The sequence below is a fragment of the Myotis lucifugus genome, unplaced genomic scaffold (genome assembly GCF_000147115.1).
Source record: "Myotis lucifugus unplaced genomic scaffold, Myoluc2.0 scaffold_333, whole genome shotgun sequence".
Lineage (NCBI taxonomy): Eukaryota > Metazoa > Chordata > Mammalia > Chiroptera > Vespertilionidae > Myotis > Myotis lucifugus.
The window spans coordinates 905,726-925,603 of NW_005871381.1; the positions used below are offsets into that span (position 1 = coordinate 905,726).

General features: G+C 52.7%; 1 protein-coding gene across 1 annotated transcript in view; it reads right to left on the minus strand.

Annotated features, from left to right (window-relative positions):
• DOCK2 (dedicator of cytokinesis 2) overlaps positions 1 to 19,878 on the minus strand; it is a gene marked incomplete at its 5' end in the record, with an annotated part of 352,195 nt that overhangs the window by 39,564 nt on the left and 292,753 nt on the right. Inside the window, 8 exon segments of the mRNA XM_023764503.1 lie at positions 1,009 to 1,092; positions 2,497 to 2,673; positions 7,610 to 7,696; positions 8,474 to 8,558; positions 9,866 to 9,947; positions 14,564 to 14,705; positions 16,607 to 16,711; positions 18,506 to 18,595. Coding sequence (XP_023620271.1) covers positions 1,009 to 1,092; positions 2,497 to 2,673; positions 7,610 to 7,696; positions 8,474 to 8,558; positions 9,866 to 9,947; positions 14,564 to 14,705; positions 16,607 to 16,711; positions 18,506 to 18,595 — 852 coding nt within the window.

Sequence of the window (19,878 nt, forward strand, 5' to 3'; positions counted from 1 at the left end):
GGGGGGGGGGTGCATCAGGCCTGGAGGAGCCTGGTCCTTTAAAGTGTGTGTTGGGGGAGTGTCTGGTGGATTGTTCCTTTTCTGGGGGGGGGGGCGGGGGCGGGGAGAGAGAAGGGAGAGAAAACCCAGGAGAAAGAGAAAGGAGGGGAGCAGGTGGAGAGGAAGAAGAGAAAGGAGTAAGATGGGGGTGGAGAGGAGTAAGATGGGGTGCAGAGAGAGGAGTAAGATGGGGTGCAGAGAGAGGAGTAAGATGGGGGTGCAGAGGAGGTAAAAGATGGAGTGGGGAGGGACAGAAGCACAGAACCTCTGAAAGAGGAAGAGAGAGAGAGAGAGAAAGAGAGAGAGCGAGAGCGAGCGAGCGAGCGCACAGAAAGAGAGTCAGAGGAGGCAGAGTGGAGGCAGGTAGAGGTGCGGGGCAGAAGGGCCCCAGGGGAGGGGAGGGGACTGCAGGGCGGGCAGGCAGTGAGTGGAGGACGCGCCTTCCCAGTCCCCTGGCTGGGCTCTGGAGGGTAAGCAGCTTGTGCAGAATGAAGGCCCTTTGACCGAAAACCAAGCAAAGGCCTCAGTTATTCCCCAAACCTGATGTCCATCTGAGCATTATCTGCAACAGACTGGGTCAGCCTCAGGAGGGGGTGCGGGGCGGAGCCTCTTTTATCTGATTGCCATGTGCCAGCTGCGGGGGAAGGTGGCGGTGGGTGTGGGGGGCCTGCCTTTTATTTCAGTCCCGCTGGGAGAAGCTGCCCCTGAATTCAAGAGCCCATAAAGCAGTCTTAGCGACAGGCAGCGCGACGTCCTCGCCCAGTCCCCGTGCAGCACCCCAGGGGTGCGGTGGCCCAAATCCAGGTTCTGAGGGGGCCTGCTCGGGTGAGATATAGCGTCAGAAGAAGGGCCGAAAGCCAGAGGACAGGAGGACACGTGCAGCCAGGCCAGGCAGCGGCTGGCTGAGGGCCCCTGTACGGGAGGGGCTGGGAGGGCAGAGGCAGGGCGCTCCCGTCAGCTCTGCTTTACCTGCCACGCGATCAGGTCCTTGAGGCGGCTCAGCTTGTCTTGGTCCTCGGGATGGTCCCTGGTGTAGTCCTCCGTGAAGAAGGCCTGTGGGGGGGACAGATGGGAGTTTGGGGGTTTCTGTTCACTTGGTGTGGGCCCCCTGACCCATCTCCCCGGCGCCGAGAAAGGATTCCACTGGAGAGGGCCAGCAGCAAGGCCACAGTATTGATGGGGCAGAGACCTATAGTGACCGACACTGTTTTCCCTTCTTGGAGGCTCAGGTCAGCACCCACTGGGAATGGGCCACAGACCCCCAGGAGTGTGGTTCTCAAAGTGGGGTCCCTGGATCAGCAGCAGCAGCAGCAGCAGCAGCAGCAGCAGCAGCAAATCACCCATCACCCAGGAACTTCTCAGAGATGCAATTATTGGGCCCCACCCAGACCTACTGAATCAGAACTTGGAGGGGTGGGGGGGGGCACCCCGGTTAGTTACAAAGCTCTGCAAGGATCTGACTCACGTTTACATTCGAGAGCAGCTCACCTCACCACCTCCCTCCTGGTGTGTGAACCTGGCACCCCAGCTCTCTCCGGGTTCACGCCCTCCATATGTGCACACACACAGGCACACACAGCAGCCCTCCAGGCTGAGCGAAGGCATGCCAGTGGGGACTCCATGGGGGACTGAGGGTGGCTGGAAGGACTGTCGGGTTAGCAACTGGAATTGCTCTGAATGAAATTACTGTGTTGCATTCTTAGTCTCACATCAGTGAATGGCATGGAAAGATACTAGGGAGTTCACTGTGAGGTCCACTAGAAGGAGGAGGCCACTTCCCCCCAGTGTCTCCTACAATGTAAGGTGTGACAATCAAGTGAGGACTCTCCATTCCATTTCATTGCCAGGAAAAGCTATGTCCCCCTCCTGAGAAGTTGGTATTCTTCCCCAGTGAATACTGTGACTCATATATCTGATGGCTTTTCCCTTTTTGCTCTGGACACCAGGAAGCTCAAAAAAATAAAAATCTGTGGCTCCCATGTGTGGGGGTTTCTGGAGGGACCTTGGGCCTGGCTATCTAAGTTGCAATTCTCCTTTTGGAATTGACCTTCCATCCTGTCTGTATTGTCACAGATTCTGGGTTTCATTTCTTTCTCTTTTAGAAGATATTTGCAGTCACGGACTTGGATTCATGCTCCTCCACTTCAGTGGCCTGGCTTACGGTCACCTGGTCCTCTCAGAGCCCTTCCTTGGCTGAGGCGCCTGGATGTGACCAGTGGCCTAAGGGGCCCTGTGAGCCCTGCCCCTTCTGTCCGCAGCACAGTGCGGCACTGAGGGTGGGAGGAGATGAGAGGGAGGCTGTGGAGCCTCTGGGAGGTGAATGGGTTCCCACCAGGCGGAGGGGTCCCTTTAGGGGCAAACGGCTAGAGTAAGATGAGCGACATGCAGCTGCGTCTGCCCCCAGGCCCCCAGCCACTGCTCTGACCCCCACGGGGGCCGGGACAGCAGAGCCCTCACCTTCTCGTACTTGGCGAACCCTCCCATGACGGCGGGGTCCACGATCCCGTTGAGCAGCATGGACAGCGGGTTAATGGGGAGGCTCTCGTCACTCTGGTACTGATTGATCATCATCAGGATCTTCTCATTGGCCGTGGACATGGTTTCGATGGCGTTCTCCAGGGGGCTGATGGTGGTCTGTTGCAAGTGAGATCAGCAGAAAGAGGGGGCCTTAGCAGGACCTTTAAAAACAGATCTTGGCCTATGGACCAGGAGGCCAGGGTTCTATTCCTGGTCAGGGCACATGCCAGGGTGTGGGCTTGATCCCCAGTGTGGGGCGTGCAGGAGGCCGATCAATGATTCTCCCTCATCCCTGATGTTTCTATCTCTCTCTCCCGCTCCCTTCCTCTCTGAAATAAATAATAAAATGAAATAAATTAAAAAAACAAAAAAAGACAAAGAAAAACAGACAGACTCGCCGGTAGGTATTGATTTCACTGGGGGCTGGAATTCAAATGAGGCGATGCTCCTCGAGGGGCCGCAGCGGCCCTGTAATTAGTGGCTCTGGGCTGTCTGCTGTCTGGGGAGAGACAGCGTCCTGTGTTGTGAGAAGGGATTTCCCTGGGGAGCTGAGGAGACTCCAGGCCTTTGCTGGGGTTTCAGAGGCTGGATGTGCGCCAGGGAGCCCTTCCTTCTTATTACCTGGGAGAACCACTCTGTAATCCAACCCATCTGGCATTGCTTGTGTACCTACTGTGTGTGAGCTGGCAGCAGGCAGATCAGAGCAGCGGGAGGCCTGATGCCCCAGCTTGGCCCAGCGTCAGTCCTAAAACCGGTTGTTGTACGAGGGGTCTCTGTCCCCAGGAGGATTCGGTTTAGTTGGGAAGATAACACTCATCGCCTCTCCAACACCCGTTAGAAAGCGATATAAACAAGACACCCGTCACATGCTAACTGTACAGTCAGGGATCTCAAGAGCACGGAATCTGGAGGGAAAAACTGAGCGAGGGGCTGCAAACCTTTCCATAAAAGACCCAGACATCTGCAAGCCAGACATTCTCTGTCGCAACCAGTCGACTCTGTTACTGTAGGAAAAGGCAGCTCCAGGCAACAGGAAAATTAATGTGCTGGTTGTTCCAATAAAACAACTCACAACAACAGGTGGCAGGTGGGGTCTCCCACAGGCCCCCGTGCGCTCGCCCTGGGCTACAGTGAGTGCAGCCCTCAGCCCTGCTGGCTGTTTTCCAGCTGTGTGACCCTGAGGAAGTTTCCTAGCCCTTCTGAGCCTTAGTGGACTCATTGGTAAAACGAGGCTGATGAAACCTGCTCGAGAATAGCTGGTAGCTACTGCTCCTCCTTCTCGTAGGCGCGAGGACAGAGAGCAGCAGTGGTCCTCACCAGGGAGACTCCCTGGCAGGGGCGGTGCCTCCCTGAGTCTGTAGCAAAGACCAGGGGAGGTAATATGACCCTCGACTCAGCAGAATTCTTCAAAAAATGTCGCTGTAGGTATTATGGCCATGGGGCATGTGGGAAGGGCAGATCCAACCTCTAGAGCCGTCTGGGACATCTTTTTAAACCATTTCCTTAAATCTCGGTGAAATCCCAGCCTCCCACACCTTTCTTCATTTGTTGTCATTTTTAAAGATGGTGCTGTCTGCAGCAAGGCGGCCCTGGGACCAGGTTCTGTCACTGGCACTACCTCTTTCTGTCACACACACACACACACACACACACACACACACACACACACGTGAGCTGGAGCAGGACGCTATGTGCCCGCTCAGCGAGGCTGCACCCCTGCAGGGGCTGTGGAAGCCCCGTCCAGACTGGGCTCCAGGGAAAATCTGTCACAACCATGCGGGGAGGGCCCAGCACCGCACCCCGATCTCACAATAGCCTGGCGCGTCTGAGAGACGAAGATGTGAGGGAGAGTTATTAACCATGGGGAGTCCTGTTGATTGGCTTTCCGCCCCATTTCTCAAGCGACTTTTGATTCCCCCCCACCCCCCGGCCCATCTTCAAACTCAATTAAACCTTGGGAGCAGGGAGTGAGGGTGACGGTGCCTCTGGCTTCTCACCCCCGACATCCGTGTGACCGAGTGTGCAGTGCTCGGTCACCTTGCCCCCCCCCCTGCTGGAGGGGAGACTGACCTATCAGAGGGACACTCTTCGGAAACAGTTTTAGACCCGGGACGTGGGAGCATCAGCCAAGGACGAAGGGACACCAATTCCCTGTCATCGGGGTGTTTCCCATTCTTCAGAGGCGTGTCACCCACATCCCCTTCTTAAATCAGACCCTCTTAGGACCCCAGGCGCTGCATGAGACAGGCAACGCCATCACATCCTACTTCTGCCCCTGATCACTCGGCAGCTCAAGTCCCACCTTTGGGCCTCAGTTTCCTCTCGTGTAAAGTAGTGGGATGGACAAGAACCAGGATCTGCAGGCCAGGCTGGGCCTGGCGAGGTTCTTGCAGACGGCACGGGAGGTCTAATTGTAAAACTGACTTCAGCTGGAGAGGGGCTGCCGCCGCATCACCAGCCCCTGCTGTTGGAATAGGACTATCTCACCTATTGGCATTTTTCTCCTGGGCCATGAAGGTTTTTGAACTTGTAGCTCATGACTGAATGACCCCTGGGTGGCTTTCCGCTCTGACATTCATAGGTTTTCAGTCTCCGTTTTACAGATGATGGAAATGAAGGCCCTGAGACACACTGTGTTTGTCCAAAAACATGCAGCTTGTTAACTGCCGTGTTGCATTTGTGTTCCTGACCCCAGGTCAAGGCTTGCTGTGAAGGGGGCATGTTCGTGGGGCCGAGAGCAAGAAAGAACCCTCCGTAAGCAGAACCCACACTCGAATCCCATCAGAAAACACCTCTCTGTACAAACAGTCCTGTCGTCATGACGATTCACGGAAGAAACAGCCGACAAGACATCAATTCGGGGAACGCAAACGCCAATGCAGGGAAACGCACTCGCTCAGCGGGCAGGAAGCTGGCGTCTGAGACGTGCTGACACTCGGGCTCACTCAGCCGGGAGGCTGCTACAGATAAATCCACTCCGGTCAACGTTTTGGAAGTTTTCCTAAACCTTCCCATCAGAAGCCATCAGGATAAAAGGAGCGAAACAGAAATGTTGACCAATCCTTTCCTGACTCCTGAGTCCGTAAGACAAGGAACCCGGTTCAGACGTGACGGCGTCTGCATACTGATTGATGGGTATAGGTTTTCTTAACCAAGATTCTTGAGCAGCAGTTACGGGCCTGGGACTAGTCTTTGCAGTGAGCAATATGGCAGGGAACAAAATAGACCAAAATCTGGCTTCCTGGAACTTATGTTAGTGTAGCACTTAGATCCTCATAGGGTCTAAGTGCTATTATATGTAATATTATATGTAATATTCTAGATATTAAAATCAACATGCAGCCACATTAGATGGTCTGTTAGGAGGCGGCAGGTGCTTTGAGGAGAAAGTCAGGTGGGAGGAGAATGGGGGTGCCACAGGGCTCCCTCCCTGGCCCACAGTCTAATGGGGTCATTGAAGGACAGGGGGCACCCTGCTGAGTGCCACTGGAGGAAAAGGCACATCAGGGTCATGGGGTGGCAGCTACAGATTGGCAGAGAGTTTCACATTCTTCACTCCAGATATGGGATTAATAATAGTATGTACTTCGCAGGGTTTTGTATTCGTGGGATAATGCGATAAAGCCTGACACAGGGCCTGAGCCACTCGTCAAGCTTCGCCTGTGTCGGTCTGCCCCACGAGGAAGAGCACAGATGGTTTCTACCTTTCCAGGGCTCTCCTTATTGCTGGGGTGGTATGGGACATGCTGAGGAAGGAGGAGAGAGTGAATCCAGCCCAGGAAACTGAGGTTGAGGTCAAACCCTGCCTTACTTCCTAACCTTGAACAAACCACTAACTCACTCATCACCTCAGTTTCTTCATCTGTAAAATGGGAGGAATGGTAGCATTTATCTCTCAGCGTTGTGGAGGGGTTAAATGAGCTCATGCGTGTCAACGGTTTAGCACATCTCAATGAATGGTTGCTGATATCATCATCATTCTATTTCCCCCAAGGTCCAGGCTATGCCTGTGAAGAGGAGACCAGAGGGCCACTGGACTGCTGGGTTTGGGTGGTCCTAATGCTGATCACACAAGTAGCTGGAAAGTACCAATCAGATCACGTCCCTCCTCTGCTCACGGTTCCAGGTCATTCAGTAGGAAAGCCAAAGTCCTGGCGGTGGCCTGTGAAGTCCTACATGATCTGGTATTCCCCTCCTCCTCCTCCTCAGCCCTCTCTGGTGCTGACCCAGACACAAGCATGCACTGGCCCCAGGGCCTTTGCACTGCCATTCCCTCTGCTGGAAAGTCCATGGGCCACTCCCTGACTCCCTCCAGGCTTTCTCTGGCCACTCGATTTAAATAGCAATCCCTCCATCATCTCTCTCTTCCACGTTTCTCCATAATGGCTATCACCATTTGACACAGAATATATTGACCTTGATGTTTTAGTCTGTCTCCTGCACTAAAATGTAAGCTTCGTGGCAAAGTCTTCAGGTCTTAGAACAGTGCCTGGCTTGTGTTCAAAAATTTGTTGAATGAATAAGACATCCTGAATATGTGCCTACGTTTCAGGTTTCCTCACCACTACTCTGACCCCCTGTGGGAGCAAAAAGATTCTTAGATGAGGATGTGAAGACCCTAAAGTGCATTGAGAAGTAGAATACATGCAATTTGCATAAGGGAGTTCAAAAATTAGCCTGGCTTCTGTGGGATTTCTTCTCTGTGAGCCTCATTTTATCCAGCTGTAAAATGGGTTCATTGTGGGATTCTGCACATGCAACCTCAGGGGCTGCTGGGACAAGGAGGATATTCGGGGTGGTTGCGTGGAGAGAGTTCTAGGCCTCTACCTCCCCCTGCATCCACCACAGGAGCTCCCCATTCACCAGTTTGCATTGCATCAGGTTTCATTTGTGAGGGAAGAAAGTCACCTGATGCTTAAGGAAGATCTGAAAGCAGCTAATTTGGATGCTGCCTCAGGTCCCTTCCTGCACTGGAATTTCAGGACTCCCACGGTGGCTTCAAACCAAAGCTCCTGGGACTGGGAGAGGTGCACCCTAAGGCCCGGAGACTCACCTGGGACATGTGGACCACCTCAAACCAGCGCAGGATCCCCGGAAGCTTGTACGCGGTCACGAAGGAGGTTCTCTCGATCCACATGGACTGTGCCGGGGCAGGGGGTGACGAGGGAAGGAAAGCACTTCTTAGGAAACCTGGGTTCCATACCCGCTTTCCCGGATCCCTCCAGACCCGCTGGCTCCCCATCCACCCGAGACCAAAATAAGTATTGCAAGACCCGGAAACACACTCTCACCTTCCCCTTAGGAATCCTTTCCCAGCGCGAAGTTTAAGTTTTCCCTGGATTTAGGCCCTGTCAGTTTTAACTGGGGTTTCTGAATGGTTTGAACCTTAAGGTAATATTGAGGGCATCCACCTGCCTTTCCTGGGGAAGGGCCACCGTGTGCACTCAATTCTCAAAGGGGCAGCAACTCCCCAAATATGAAGAGTCACAGCCCGAGGCCAAGAGCTGGAGGAGCCCTGAGGCCACCTCCTCATGCCGGGCCTCGGCCCTTGGGGACAGAAGGCAGGCCCCAGCTGGGGAAACACCCAGGGGACAGCCGGACTCACACCTCTGTCGCTTATAATTGGTGTTTCCTGGAGGGTTTGGCTTCACTGCCCCTGCAGAGCCTGAGGACCCTCCCTTCTGGGAACGCCCCAGTGCCCTGTGCTTGAAAGGCCATCTCACCGAGGCCCGGGGCCTATCTTGAAAGTGAAAAGACTAACAACCCCAATGGAAGGACCAGGGATGGTGGACGCTGCTGGCTTTACTTCCCTGGCTTTGGATCAAATCCCCTCCCATTTGGAGGGGAGGTTGGCAGATGCTTGGCAAGGGGGCCCAGGGAATGGTCAGGGCTGCTGCGGGGGAGGGCAGGTACTCACGGCAAACTCGTTCTCGGGGTCGACCGTCCCCCTGCGCACCGGCCGGGAGTAGTGGAACCTTTGCACATAGTTGGATTTGTAAAAGCTGCAAGACAGGAAGAGGCTGAGGCTCCCAGCAGCACGCCGGCCGCTGATGCAGAGCCTGCCCGGAGCCTGCCCAGTGCGGACCCTGACAGCAAGCACAGGCCTGGCAGAGTCCTGGCTGCAACGTGTAAAGCCAGGCTTTCCTGGTCAGGTGATTAGAGGGTAGGCTGGTGTTGCGCCTTCATGAGGACAGGGCAGCCCTTGGGGTACCCCAGGAGTTGGAATTCCTGCATGAGTGCACAGAGCCACCTGGGTCGTCATTTCCTGTGACTGCTCGGAGGACTGGACACACCTAGCCAATGTCCCGGGGGATCTTCCAAGGATTTCTTTAGGGATCCCAGCCATCCCCCCAGATCACTTTTCCCGACTCTCTAGTGAGGTTCTGCCATCGGGGCCAGCAGGGCACAGTGCTAGCTGTACGGCTGTGGTCCCTGCCCATGGGCGCCTGGCCACAGGGGACAGGAGGCTGAGGTCCTGCTCAACCGTGTGAAGGGCATGGGCCCTTCTTCCTACAAGCACCTGCTTCCCACTAGTCTAAAGCATGTGGGGTGCTATATTGGGCCCCTGGGTCTCAGGGGGTGAGCTGGACAGCTGGGAGGGGTGCAGCCTTGTGGCCCACAGGGTCAGCAGAGCCCGTGACTCATGGCTCATCACTGACCTTGCCATCTAGCGTTGAATAGACTGACACCTGCCTTCACGGGACTCCCTGGGATGTCCCTTTCCATAATCTGAACATGCCCACTGTCAGCACACAACCCCAGCACATGCTGAAAGATGGCCCCTTGGGAGAAAGTGCCCAGCTGAGCACGCCCTCCCTGGACCCCTCCTTCACACACACACACACACACACACACACACACACTCACACATACACACACACACTCACACACACACACATACACTCACACACACACTCACATATACACACACACACTCACACACACTCACACACACTCACACACATACACTCACACACACACACACACACACACACACACACACTGTGGGATCCACCTGGGTGACAGGTTCCACGTCCAGTTCAGTGAATCTCATCACTGCTTACTGAGGCTCTGCCTCGAGGCGAACCACATCCTCATTCCTGTCACTCATCTCTGGCTTCAGCCTTTTCAGCGGCAGGGCCCAGATGGCTAATTGAGGAGGGTTGTGTGTTTCTCCTCCCAAGAGGAAGGGGAACAGGTTGGCTAAGACCAGGAAGGACCCAGAAGGGCTCTGGGGAGAAATCCCTGCCCCCAGCCCAGCTTGGGATTTCTTTCCCATTCCCGCCTTCCAGCGAGCTGCGGGTCTTACTTTATAATCTGGTCAGGCACCGGCTTATTCTTGAACCTGGGGTGTTCATCCAAGACGGGCTGGACGGTGAAACACTGGATGTCTGGGGTCCCCGAGTTAAGGTTCACAACACGTCCCTGGCCAGAGGGACAGTTCCGAGCAGAGCGGGTCCCTCTGAGACCTTCCTTCCAGACCAGCCCTTCTGGGGCCCAGTTTTCGTTGAAGGACCAACCTCGGGTTGCTGGCTGCCAACTAGGTCCTATTGACCAGTTCGCAGGCAGAGCTGCTGTCGCTTGCAGCCCTGTCCCAGGGCTCCGCCCCTGCTGATGGTAGGTTAGTGGTGCTTAACCACCTTTTCCATTGCTGTATTATCATTAGCAATAACACCATCTAATGCATTTATGGCGCTTAATCAATTGCAGAGCACCTCTCCCCATGGTCTCCTTTCCTCCCTCCAATTCCCCAGAGCAGCGGTATTCATGTAATTGTCCCAATTCCTAGCTGAGGACATCAAGGTCAAAGAGGCTAGGCAACTCGCAGACACTCACACACTTGTGAGAACAAAGCAGAGGTTTGTACTTATATCTTTAATCCTAAACTCGGGCTCTTTGACTCTCGACTGCTACCCAGTGTGGCCCTTGGACCAGCAATGTTGGTATCACCTGAGAGCATATTAGAAACAGTGACTCTCAGGCCCTGCCTCAGACCTGCTCAATCTGACTCCGATTTTTCCTAAGATCCTGATATGCACACACACATTTGAGAAGCACAGCTTCAGAGCATGCAGATACATGCCAGTTTACACTCAGACTCTGAGAGTTTGAGAGTAGCTGCCTACAACAGGATTGGAAGGCCATGACCCGGCTCGGTGGGAAAGAGTTCCACGATCGATTAGTGATGCCTGCCATGGGCACAGATCTAAGGACAGGCCAGATCTCTGTCGCCCTCATTCTAGTAGTTATTCACTTTAAGCATCACTGGGCCCACCCCTGCGCCCTGCTCCATGGCGTCTCCACCCATCTGTCCTCTTTGGTGATCTGAGTTCTCTCATTGCTCTGCTCTACCAGATGACTGCCATGACTCCGAAATCCCTCCTCCTGGGCCTGGCATTTCTGCCAACCAAGGGATCACAAACTCCTTGTGTTGGCATTCTTGTATGCCAATGTTAAATATGGAGTATTCAAATACTCCACTAGGCTCCCGACCCATTTCCCACCATTACCTCTGCGCATCCAACAGATCCCACTACTGTTCCCTCTGCTTGGAAGGCTTCCCACACCTCCAGCACCTCCACGAGCCTTTGGCTTGTCCTCAGCCAGGTCTCCTCCTTCACAGCTTGGGGGCCCCCTCAAGCGCCTTGTCTGTACCTGGCTCTTATCTTTCAGCGCCCTGTCTTCCTCCCCGCCTCCGCCCCCCACCAGGCTGTGAGCTTTCTGATAGCGGAGGCTATGATTCTTTCACAGGTAGGAAATGGTCAAGACATCATTCCAAGTTCAATTCAACTGCCCCCCCACGCCCATAAATGTTGGGCTTGTTAGATATTTTCAAGCATCTGAGCTGTCAACATCTTGGCTTCAAGCATTTTTTGCCGTAAAAGATGAAATAGCTGGTTGACAGTTTGGTTACATTTCTCCATTGACGAATCAATTTAAATACATTAAATACTTAATGTATTTACGCTGGCTGTCATGAAAGTTTGGTTTTATTTCATTTCTCCATTGACAGGTCTCGCAGTAATCCCATCTTCACATTATATAAATCTTAGCCCTCATAACGGTCTACACAGTGACATGTAGATGGGGTGGTCTGAAGAGTGGATGATAACAAGTACATATATTTACTTGATAGGAAATATGGGCCGGATTGCATACTACACCAGAAAATGATCACACGTCAGTTTGCGAAGCCTCAGGTGATACTGTATGTATTGCACACCTCAGCATTTCCCATGGAGCTTTGGAACCTCTAGCAATGGACATGTGACCATATGCGAATACAAATTGACATTTAAAAAAATGTATAGCAACAGTCTTTTTAATTTTGTTATTCACTTTTTCCTGTTTTATTATGTCCTTTTACAGCAAAATTGCCTTACGGTTAATTCATTCTGCAGTGAAAATGTTTGTGGTGAAAATGCTTGCAGCCAAGATGTTTAGTGGGAAAATGCCTAGAACCTCGATAATCCATCCATGTATTATCCATGGGTGCCCCCCTGCCCCCACCACTATTGCAGCAGAGTTGAGTGGTTGTGACAGAGACCACATGGCCCAGAAAGATGGAAATATTTCCTATCTGGTTCTTTATAGAGAAGTTTGCCAGCTCCTGTTTTAAAGAAGGTTCTAGGTCATGTCTACTGACCTCAGCAACTGGTCTTGGTCCAAGAGGGTCATCCAACCCTGACCCAATGGAGCCAGTGACACAGGAGGATGTGTGGCTAGACTCTAACCAGGTGCTGAGGCTGTGCATAGAAGTGAGGCCCCGAGGTCTGGGCAGAGAGGATGGTAGGGGCAGGAGATCCCCAGCTAAGCAACCTTTGCTTTTAAATGTCTTCCCCCAGTTGATACCCAAGTGGAAAGACAGGAGACCTGTCGTCGCCTTACATCTGTCACCTTTCCAAACTGTCCAGCAGCTTTTCCACAGAGCTCAGGTTTTGGTAAAAAGCAGACCCGAGTTCAAATCCTAGTTCCATCACTTCCGGGCATCTTGTGCAGATGCTTACAGTTTTTGAGCCTCCGTTTTCTTATTTGTAAAGTCCAGAGAATAATACTTCCCAGCTCAGGGGATTATTAGGAGACTACAAGGGAACAATGCATGCAAATGCCTAGTACATGAACAATTAGTTACTAAAGAACATTCTGTTCATCAGTCTTAAACAAAATGCTGGCATTATAGAAAGAATACAGACTTTGAGACACATAGAACTTAGAGTTCAAATCTCAACTCCATCACCAACTAGCTTTGTAACCTTACCTCCCTGCCTCCCACATTCCTTCTCTATGAAATAAGGAAAATTAATACTAACCTTACAAGATGTTGCAGGGATTAAAGGAATGATGCCACTAAAGCACTCAGTCCTGCATAGCAAGAAGAGGACATTTAACAAACGACAGACCTGGATCCAGACACTGGATCGGGCCTCCATATGATTACACGGCCGGGAGCACATGCCCCCTCCACCTGCCGGAGTAACGGCCATGGGGCTGCTCAACTTCACGTGTCCATCCCGGGTCTCATCTGTACCCAAACTCGCACCTGTAACCAGCCAGCCCCACCACCATTGCATTTCCTGCTGCAAACGACCGACCGTGGTAGAGCAGGCACGAAGGGCAGGCGAGCATAATGAAAAGGTTACAGGTGAATATGCATCACCCGAGGGAAATACATTTGGATTACAGTTCGGCAGACTTAGCAGACCAGCCATGTAACCTGTCAAGCCCACTTTAAAGGCTATAACTTAATTTGTGTTCGGGGGTGCAAAGCGGGGAGCCAGGCTAGCTTGAGGCACCTCCGCTCAGCTGTCTGCCTTTTCCTTGGGAGTCTGCCTCCTGCTCAGGGTCGGCTCCAGGCCCTGTGAACAGCGCACTCTGCCCCACCTCACGGCGTCATCTCATGCCACCTCTGTCCTCTGTGTGCGCCAGCTCACTGGCTCCCTCCCCCGTCCCTTTCTGTGTCCATCTCCCTCTTCCTTTCCTCTTGTTTTCTTTGTCTCCTTATTAATCAGCATGTATTTCCCGAGAGTCAGCTTTGTATGGGGCATGGGATGATGTAGGAGTTACTGTGATGTTCAAGTCCCTGCCCTCACAGAGCTTAGCGTCTAACTTACACGTACCTTTAAAAAGCACAAAGATAACAAGAGACTGAGATCAGCTCTCTAAGGAAAACACACAGAGGCTGAGATACGAGCCCTGAAGAGTTCAGAGAAGGTCACATTAGGTCAGGGATGGCCTCTTCCAGGTGGTGCCACCAAGTTAGGACCTGATGGGGGAAGAGCATGCCAAGCAGAGGGAACAGAGGTGGGAACAAGCTTCATGTGTTTAAGGAACAGAAACGAGGGAAGAAAGAGTCAGGGCCATGGTGAAGGAGAGGCAGGCAGGAGTCAGAGGCTGGACAGCCTGGAGGCCTTACTTGGGAGTTTTGCTTTTCCTAGAAGAGCGTTGTGGCCCCATTTCAGTTCTTGGAACCTCTTCTGCTTCTTCCCACTCAGGCCTTTGCACGAGATGGGCCGTCCATCTGTCTAGGACATTCTTCCCAGCTCCCACTAACCTTTGGCTGGTGACTCACCTTACCCATCACCTTCCCCAAGGAGGCCTTCCCTGCCCTCCCCACCGCAGGACCTGCATAGCCTCCTCTTGGCAGGGATCACATTTTTATCGACACATTTAATGGTGCTGTTGTTCAATGTCTCTCTTAGTCACTAAACTATATGCTCCCTGAGGTAGAACCACGTTATGAGTATAGTCTCCAGCAGGTTGCATAACGCTTGGCGCAGAGTGGGAGCTCGATAGTATTCCTTACAAGAATGAATGAGTAATTAACCAATGAATTCAACATCTAGAGTTTCCCCAGGAGGGTTCACTGCATCCCACCACACTGGACACTGAAATTGGCACCCGTCAATGATGCTGGTCAGCTCTGAGCTCTAAGATGGGGCTCTGTGGGCTACAGTCCCAGCAGGGGTACCCATGTCCGGCCCCTGGGCTGGGGCCTCTCCAAGGATACACTGGCCTGGGGCGTTCTTCACATCGTCCCCGGGGGCAGAGGTTGTGTTCATCTTCTCTGCGTTGGGGAACTGGCTCATGAGCTGCATCTGGAAGTCTTCCCTCCGCTCATACTCCTTCCCTCGGTAGATGAACACTTTGTTCTGCAGAGAAATGAAACCATCAGAGATCTCAGGACCCAGGTTTAGAGGGTGTGGTCCAAGCAGGGCTGGGAGGCTGTGACATGAGCCCGGGGCCATGGTGGCTTCCTATGGATCTTTCTCTCCTTCCCCACTGAGCAAAGGAGAAGCTCAGCTCACTGACCTTCTAGCCAGGCCCAGCACTTCTTAAGAAAGGCTGGGTCTAGAGGGAGAGAAGATCGTGGACGCTGAAAGCTTCTCCTTTAAACTGTCCTCTGTAGAGCTTTCAGAATAATTCCTCACTCAGTGTTCACTGTGTCACTCTACTCTCCTGTTTATATGACCACAAGTTTTACGTCTGGCCTTTAATGGGCCCTGTGGGCTGGGCCTGTGGGCAGGGAGGGACCAGCATTTGGGCCTCCCATCATTTGGCTCCTGGTCCTATTTCCATGGAGACACACTCTTTACCCTTCCTTGACCACATTAGCCTCTTCTAGACCAGAAATTTTCAAACAGAGGGTGTTTTTGCCTCCCATGGGAACTGGTAGTGTCTGGAAACATTGTTGGTCATCACTTGGGGACGGGGGTGGGGGGGAGGAGTACTGGAATCTAGTGGGCAGAGGCCCAGGATGCTGCTAAACATTCTTTCACACACAAGATCATGACCTAGTTTAAAATGTCAACAGAGCTGAGTTGAGAATCCCTGTTTTAGACCAGATCTGGGCAGCCTCTGATGGCCCTAAGTTGTTCTGTATAAACCCACATCTGTCACCTCCATAGATCGGTTGCTTCTGAACCTGGGAGACCACCCAAAGAGCCCGGGAGACTTTAGAAGTTTGGATTTTCAGGCCTCACTCCAGACCTGCTGAGACGGAACCTATGTGGTGGGGCCCAGAACATGCATTTCTATCAAGTTCCCCAGGGGTTCTGATGCACCATCAGGTTTGGGAAGGCACCTCTCTTCCATCAAGGAAACCCTCAGCATGTGCCCTCCTGCATGCAGCTCATGCCCACTGTGACTTCCACATCGACTGCTAACAGTGAGTGATTTGTCTCTTTGACTGGACTGTCAATCAAGTGGAGTCAGACACCAGGTTTACTGTTCTTGTTGAATCTCCTTGAGCTCAGACTTGAACCCTAGACTCCCAGACCGGAAGGAAGCCTGTAGTTGACCCAATTCAACTCTCTACATAATGAGTGAAGGAATAATCCAAAAAGCAGTGGTTCAGAAACTGTGTTCCAGGGGTCCCTGAGGGTCCCCAAGACCCTTTCCGGGCCACACAGGATCCAAGCTCTTTTCATAATAACGGTAAGCTGTCATTTGCCGTCATCACTCTTGTTCTCTCGCGAGTATGCAGCCATTTTCCAGAGGCTGCGTGATGTGTGGGATCACAGCCGACTGAATGCAGAGCAGGGTAAGCATTTTGCTGTCTTCTCTCAATCAGACATTTAGGAGGTTTGCAGGAACAGGAAACAATTCACTGCTCGTACTAGTTTTTAAATTAGAAAATACTGTTATTTTTTCATAAAGATGACGTTTATATTGACAAATGATGGCTTTAATTTAAATAAGTTGATCAATATTTTTAATTTTCTTAGTTTTAATTTCGAATGTGGTATATATAGGCTATAAGTACAGAAGTTCTTTGGGGACCTCAATAATTTTTAAGAGAGAAAATGGGGGTCCTAAGTCTAAGAGCTCTGAGAGCTTGTGCTCTATGGGGCTGCTGGGTAGCAGAGATCCTTGCTGCAGGGACGGGGAACTCACTACTCCCGAGGCGGCTCTGTGTATGGGGGGTGAGGGAGTGGGGCAGTGCTGGAAGGGAGGAGAGCATGGTGTCTGAGCGCACCCAGTCCTCCCGGCAGAGGAACAGCTGAAGTGCACAAACTGGGCCTGGCCCTGGGACAAGTCACCGCAAACTCACCCGCAGGAAGGTGGGGAAGCCCTGGCCATAGTACCCGACGGCAAAGTAGTCTGGCTTGGGTCTGAGGATTTTCATGATGTTTTCATAGAACTTCGCCTGCTGGACCTGAAAGAGGAAAACTTACAGCTCATAACAATCCAGATGTGTGTCGAAGGCACACTCAGCTCAGGGCGGCCGCAGTGCAGACGTGCTCCTTACACCAGCACCCGTGTGCACACATCTGCACATCGGTGGAAGCGTCTGCGATTGTAACAGTACAGCGGGTTCTCTGTATCTGCAAGTTCCACGTCCATGGACTCAACAACAACAGATTTCAAATATTAGAAAACAAGTCCCCCAATGTGTTCCCCCCCAAAAAAAATACCTCGAATTTGACACATGCCCAGCATCACGTTGAATCCATGCAAATGAATCGGTGTGCAGGCAGACCCTGCTGTAGCCTGTATCAAATAGAGATTCTATGCCATTTACAGAGGGGCCTTGAGCATCTGCAGATTTTGTCAGCTGGGGGTCCTGGAACCAGTGTCCCCATGATGCCAAGGGACACCTGCAGCAGCTCTATCTGACGCAGACCATGTACCGGGCAAATCGCTCTACCTGCACTAGCTCATTTACTTGCATCAGCCTCATAGTAACCCCACGAGTACTGCATCTCCATTTTGCAGATAAAGAAACGTTATCTCCTGGTGCAGCCCGTGGGTAAGGAAGTGAAGCCGGCCAGCTGTCACCGGCCTGTGTCCTGCGGGTGTGTGGATGGATGTGTGTCTGCATATCGACGTCTTCCTGTGCGTGCACATGGCATATATCATCACCTCTAAGAGGCGCGTGCTTTCCACATTTCAGCATCTCTGGAACAGTTTACCTCTTACTTTACACCTGATGGCCTCTTGTGATTGATATCAGCCAGAAAGAAATCACTAGCCAGACATGGCCCATAGAAAAGGACAAACTGCGACATCTGAAACCTGCTACAGATGAAAGATGTGTGTGCATGGACCCAGGCACGAGCCTGTGACGTGGGCTTGGTACCCAGATGTGTGTGCATGCCAGCATGTGTGTGAATATGTACTGTGTGTGTGTGAGTGTGTGCATGCATAAATGTGTCCTGAGCATGTGTGTGCAGGACCTCGGGCCTCCCTATCTGCAAATGCCCATGTGGGACACACTCATGGGGCAGATATAAGTGTTTTCTCTTCAAGCACATCTCTTAGAACACTATACTCCATAACCAGCCCCCACCAAAACCATCCTATAAACTCTCTCCCAACATTCGGACACTCATTAGAGCTGGACTGGCCTCTAAAAGGGGCTATGATGGGGCCCTGGGTCTGGCTCTCAGGTCACCAGGAAGTAGGTGGCGGGGGTAGCAACCTAAAAGTTCTCCACATCTTCCCTGCAGAGGCAGCCTCCCTGCACAGCCCAGTCTCTGCGGCACAAGCAGCATAGCTGCTCCCCCACTTCCATTCCCTCCCCCTAATCACAAGCACCCAGGAGCTAATGGGGAACGGCCAGATGGGGAGCACTTTAATGTGATTTATCTGTTAATCAGAAAGCACAAATTTGCGTTTTTATTTAATTGGCTCAGTGATTTGTGGGAATTTGACTGCAAATGGAGCACAGCGCTGATTGGGTGAGCGGCCGCGGCAGCGCCCAGTGCCAAGCAGGTACTTAACGCCCATCCCAGCGGCTGTCTGATGAGTTTTCCCAGAATTCCTCCCTTTGGAAATATTCCCAATGGGGAGGGAGCTGCTCAGCACAGCCCGGCTCAGGTCAGGCCCTCCCTCCATTCTTTCTCTGTGTCCCACCTGGCTGGCCTCCCGCCCCTCGCCCTCCTCTGTGGGGAGCCAGGTCCTGAGCACCAGGTCCCGAGCACCAGTCCGCTCTGAGGTGGCACCTTACCAGGTTCTGGCTGAGCAGCTCGTAGTCAAAGATCTCCATCTCGTACTGCTCCGCCAGCTCCTTGCACAGGCTGATGGCCTCCTCCCACATCTGCAGGAAGGGCGAGGAGAAAGAGGTTAGGGGCGCCTCCAGGCGAGCAGGGCCTTTGCAAAGGAAGGGACCTGGCGGCTGTGTCTCCTGAGACTCAGTGACAAGCCTGGCCCAGCCCCAGCCCCAGCCCCAGCCCCACGCACAGGGAGCCCCAGCCCCACACACAGGGAGCCCCAGCCCCAGGCACAGGGAGCCCCAGCCCATGCACAGGAAGCTTGGTGCTTCCCAGGAGCCCTTCCTCTGCCTCTCAGCCCAGTTTCTTCACAAATAATGGAGCAGCTGCAGACTAGGCTGAACACGGTCCCCAAAGGCTCTCGGGCCCTCACAACCCCTCTGAGAGGTGACTAGTGGCTTCTGTACTCCCCAGGTGAGACGCAGAGCTTCATGGGCAGAGCAGTGGCCCAGCTCAGATGCCCAACCCAAAGCAGGGCCAGGATGCCCACCTGGGGGTGCCCCAGGGACCTTGCTTTACTCCTGCCTCTGAAGTGAATGAACTCCCTCAGCTGCCCCGTGCAGGCGGGGCAGGGAGGTGTAGCTCTATTTTCCAAAGAGAAATGGTTCACAGAGAAGTAAGCAGGTGCCTGGGTGCATCTCTATCTGGAGATAGAGATGGGGCCAGATCCACTTCTCCTGGTGCTCATGCCTGGGGGTCTTCCACTCTGCCAGCCTGACGCCTTTCCATTCTGGCCATCTCCCCTCCCTCTCTCCTCCTCCTTCCCTCCCTCCCTTCCTCTGCCTCTTTTTTTGGTGTGTGTATGTGGTAAGGACACGAGATCTTCCGTTACCAGAATTTTTTAAAAACCTAGTTAGCTGTTTGTAATTGGTTGTTATTCATATATATATATATATATATATATATATATATATATAATAATTATTCTTATTATTGATTTCAGAGAGGAAGGGAGAGGGAGCGAGAGATAGAAACATCAATGATGAGCGAATCATTGATCAGCTGCCTCCTGCATGCCCCACACTGGGGATAGAGCCCACAACCCGGGCATGTGCCCTGACTGGGAATTGAACCGTGACCTCCTGGTTCATAGGTTGACGTTCATCCCCTGAGCCACACCAGCCGGGCGACCATCTAAACAGAATTTTAAGTTCACGGTGGGACCCAGTATTGCTAAGCAATGCCAATGCTGCCCAGCCGTGCTCTAGAGCCCAGTAATCTGTGTAACTGAAACGACGCAGTCCCTTCTCAGTGGGGTTATTTTGGGGGGGCGGGTGCGTGTGCAGGGGCCGCATAGAGGCGGGATGGGAGTGGTACTAGAGTAATAAAA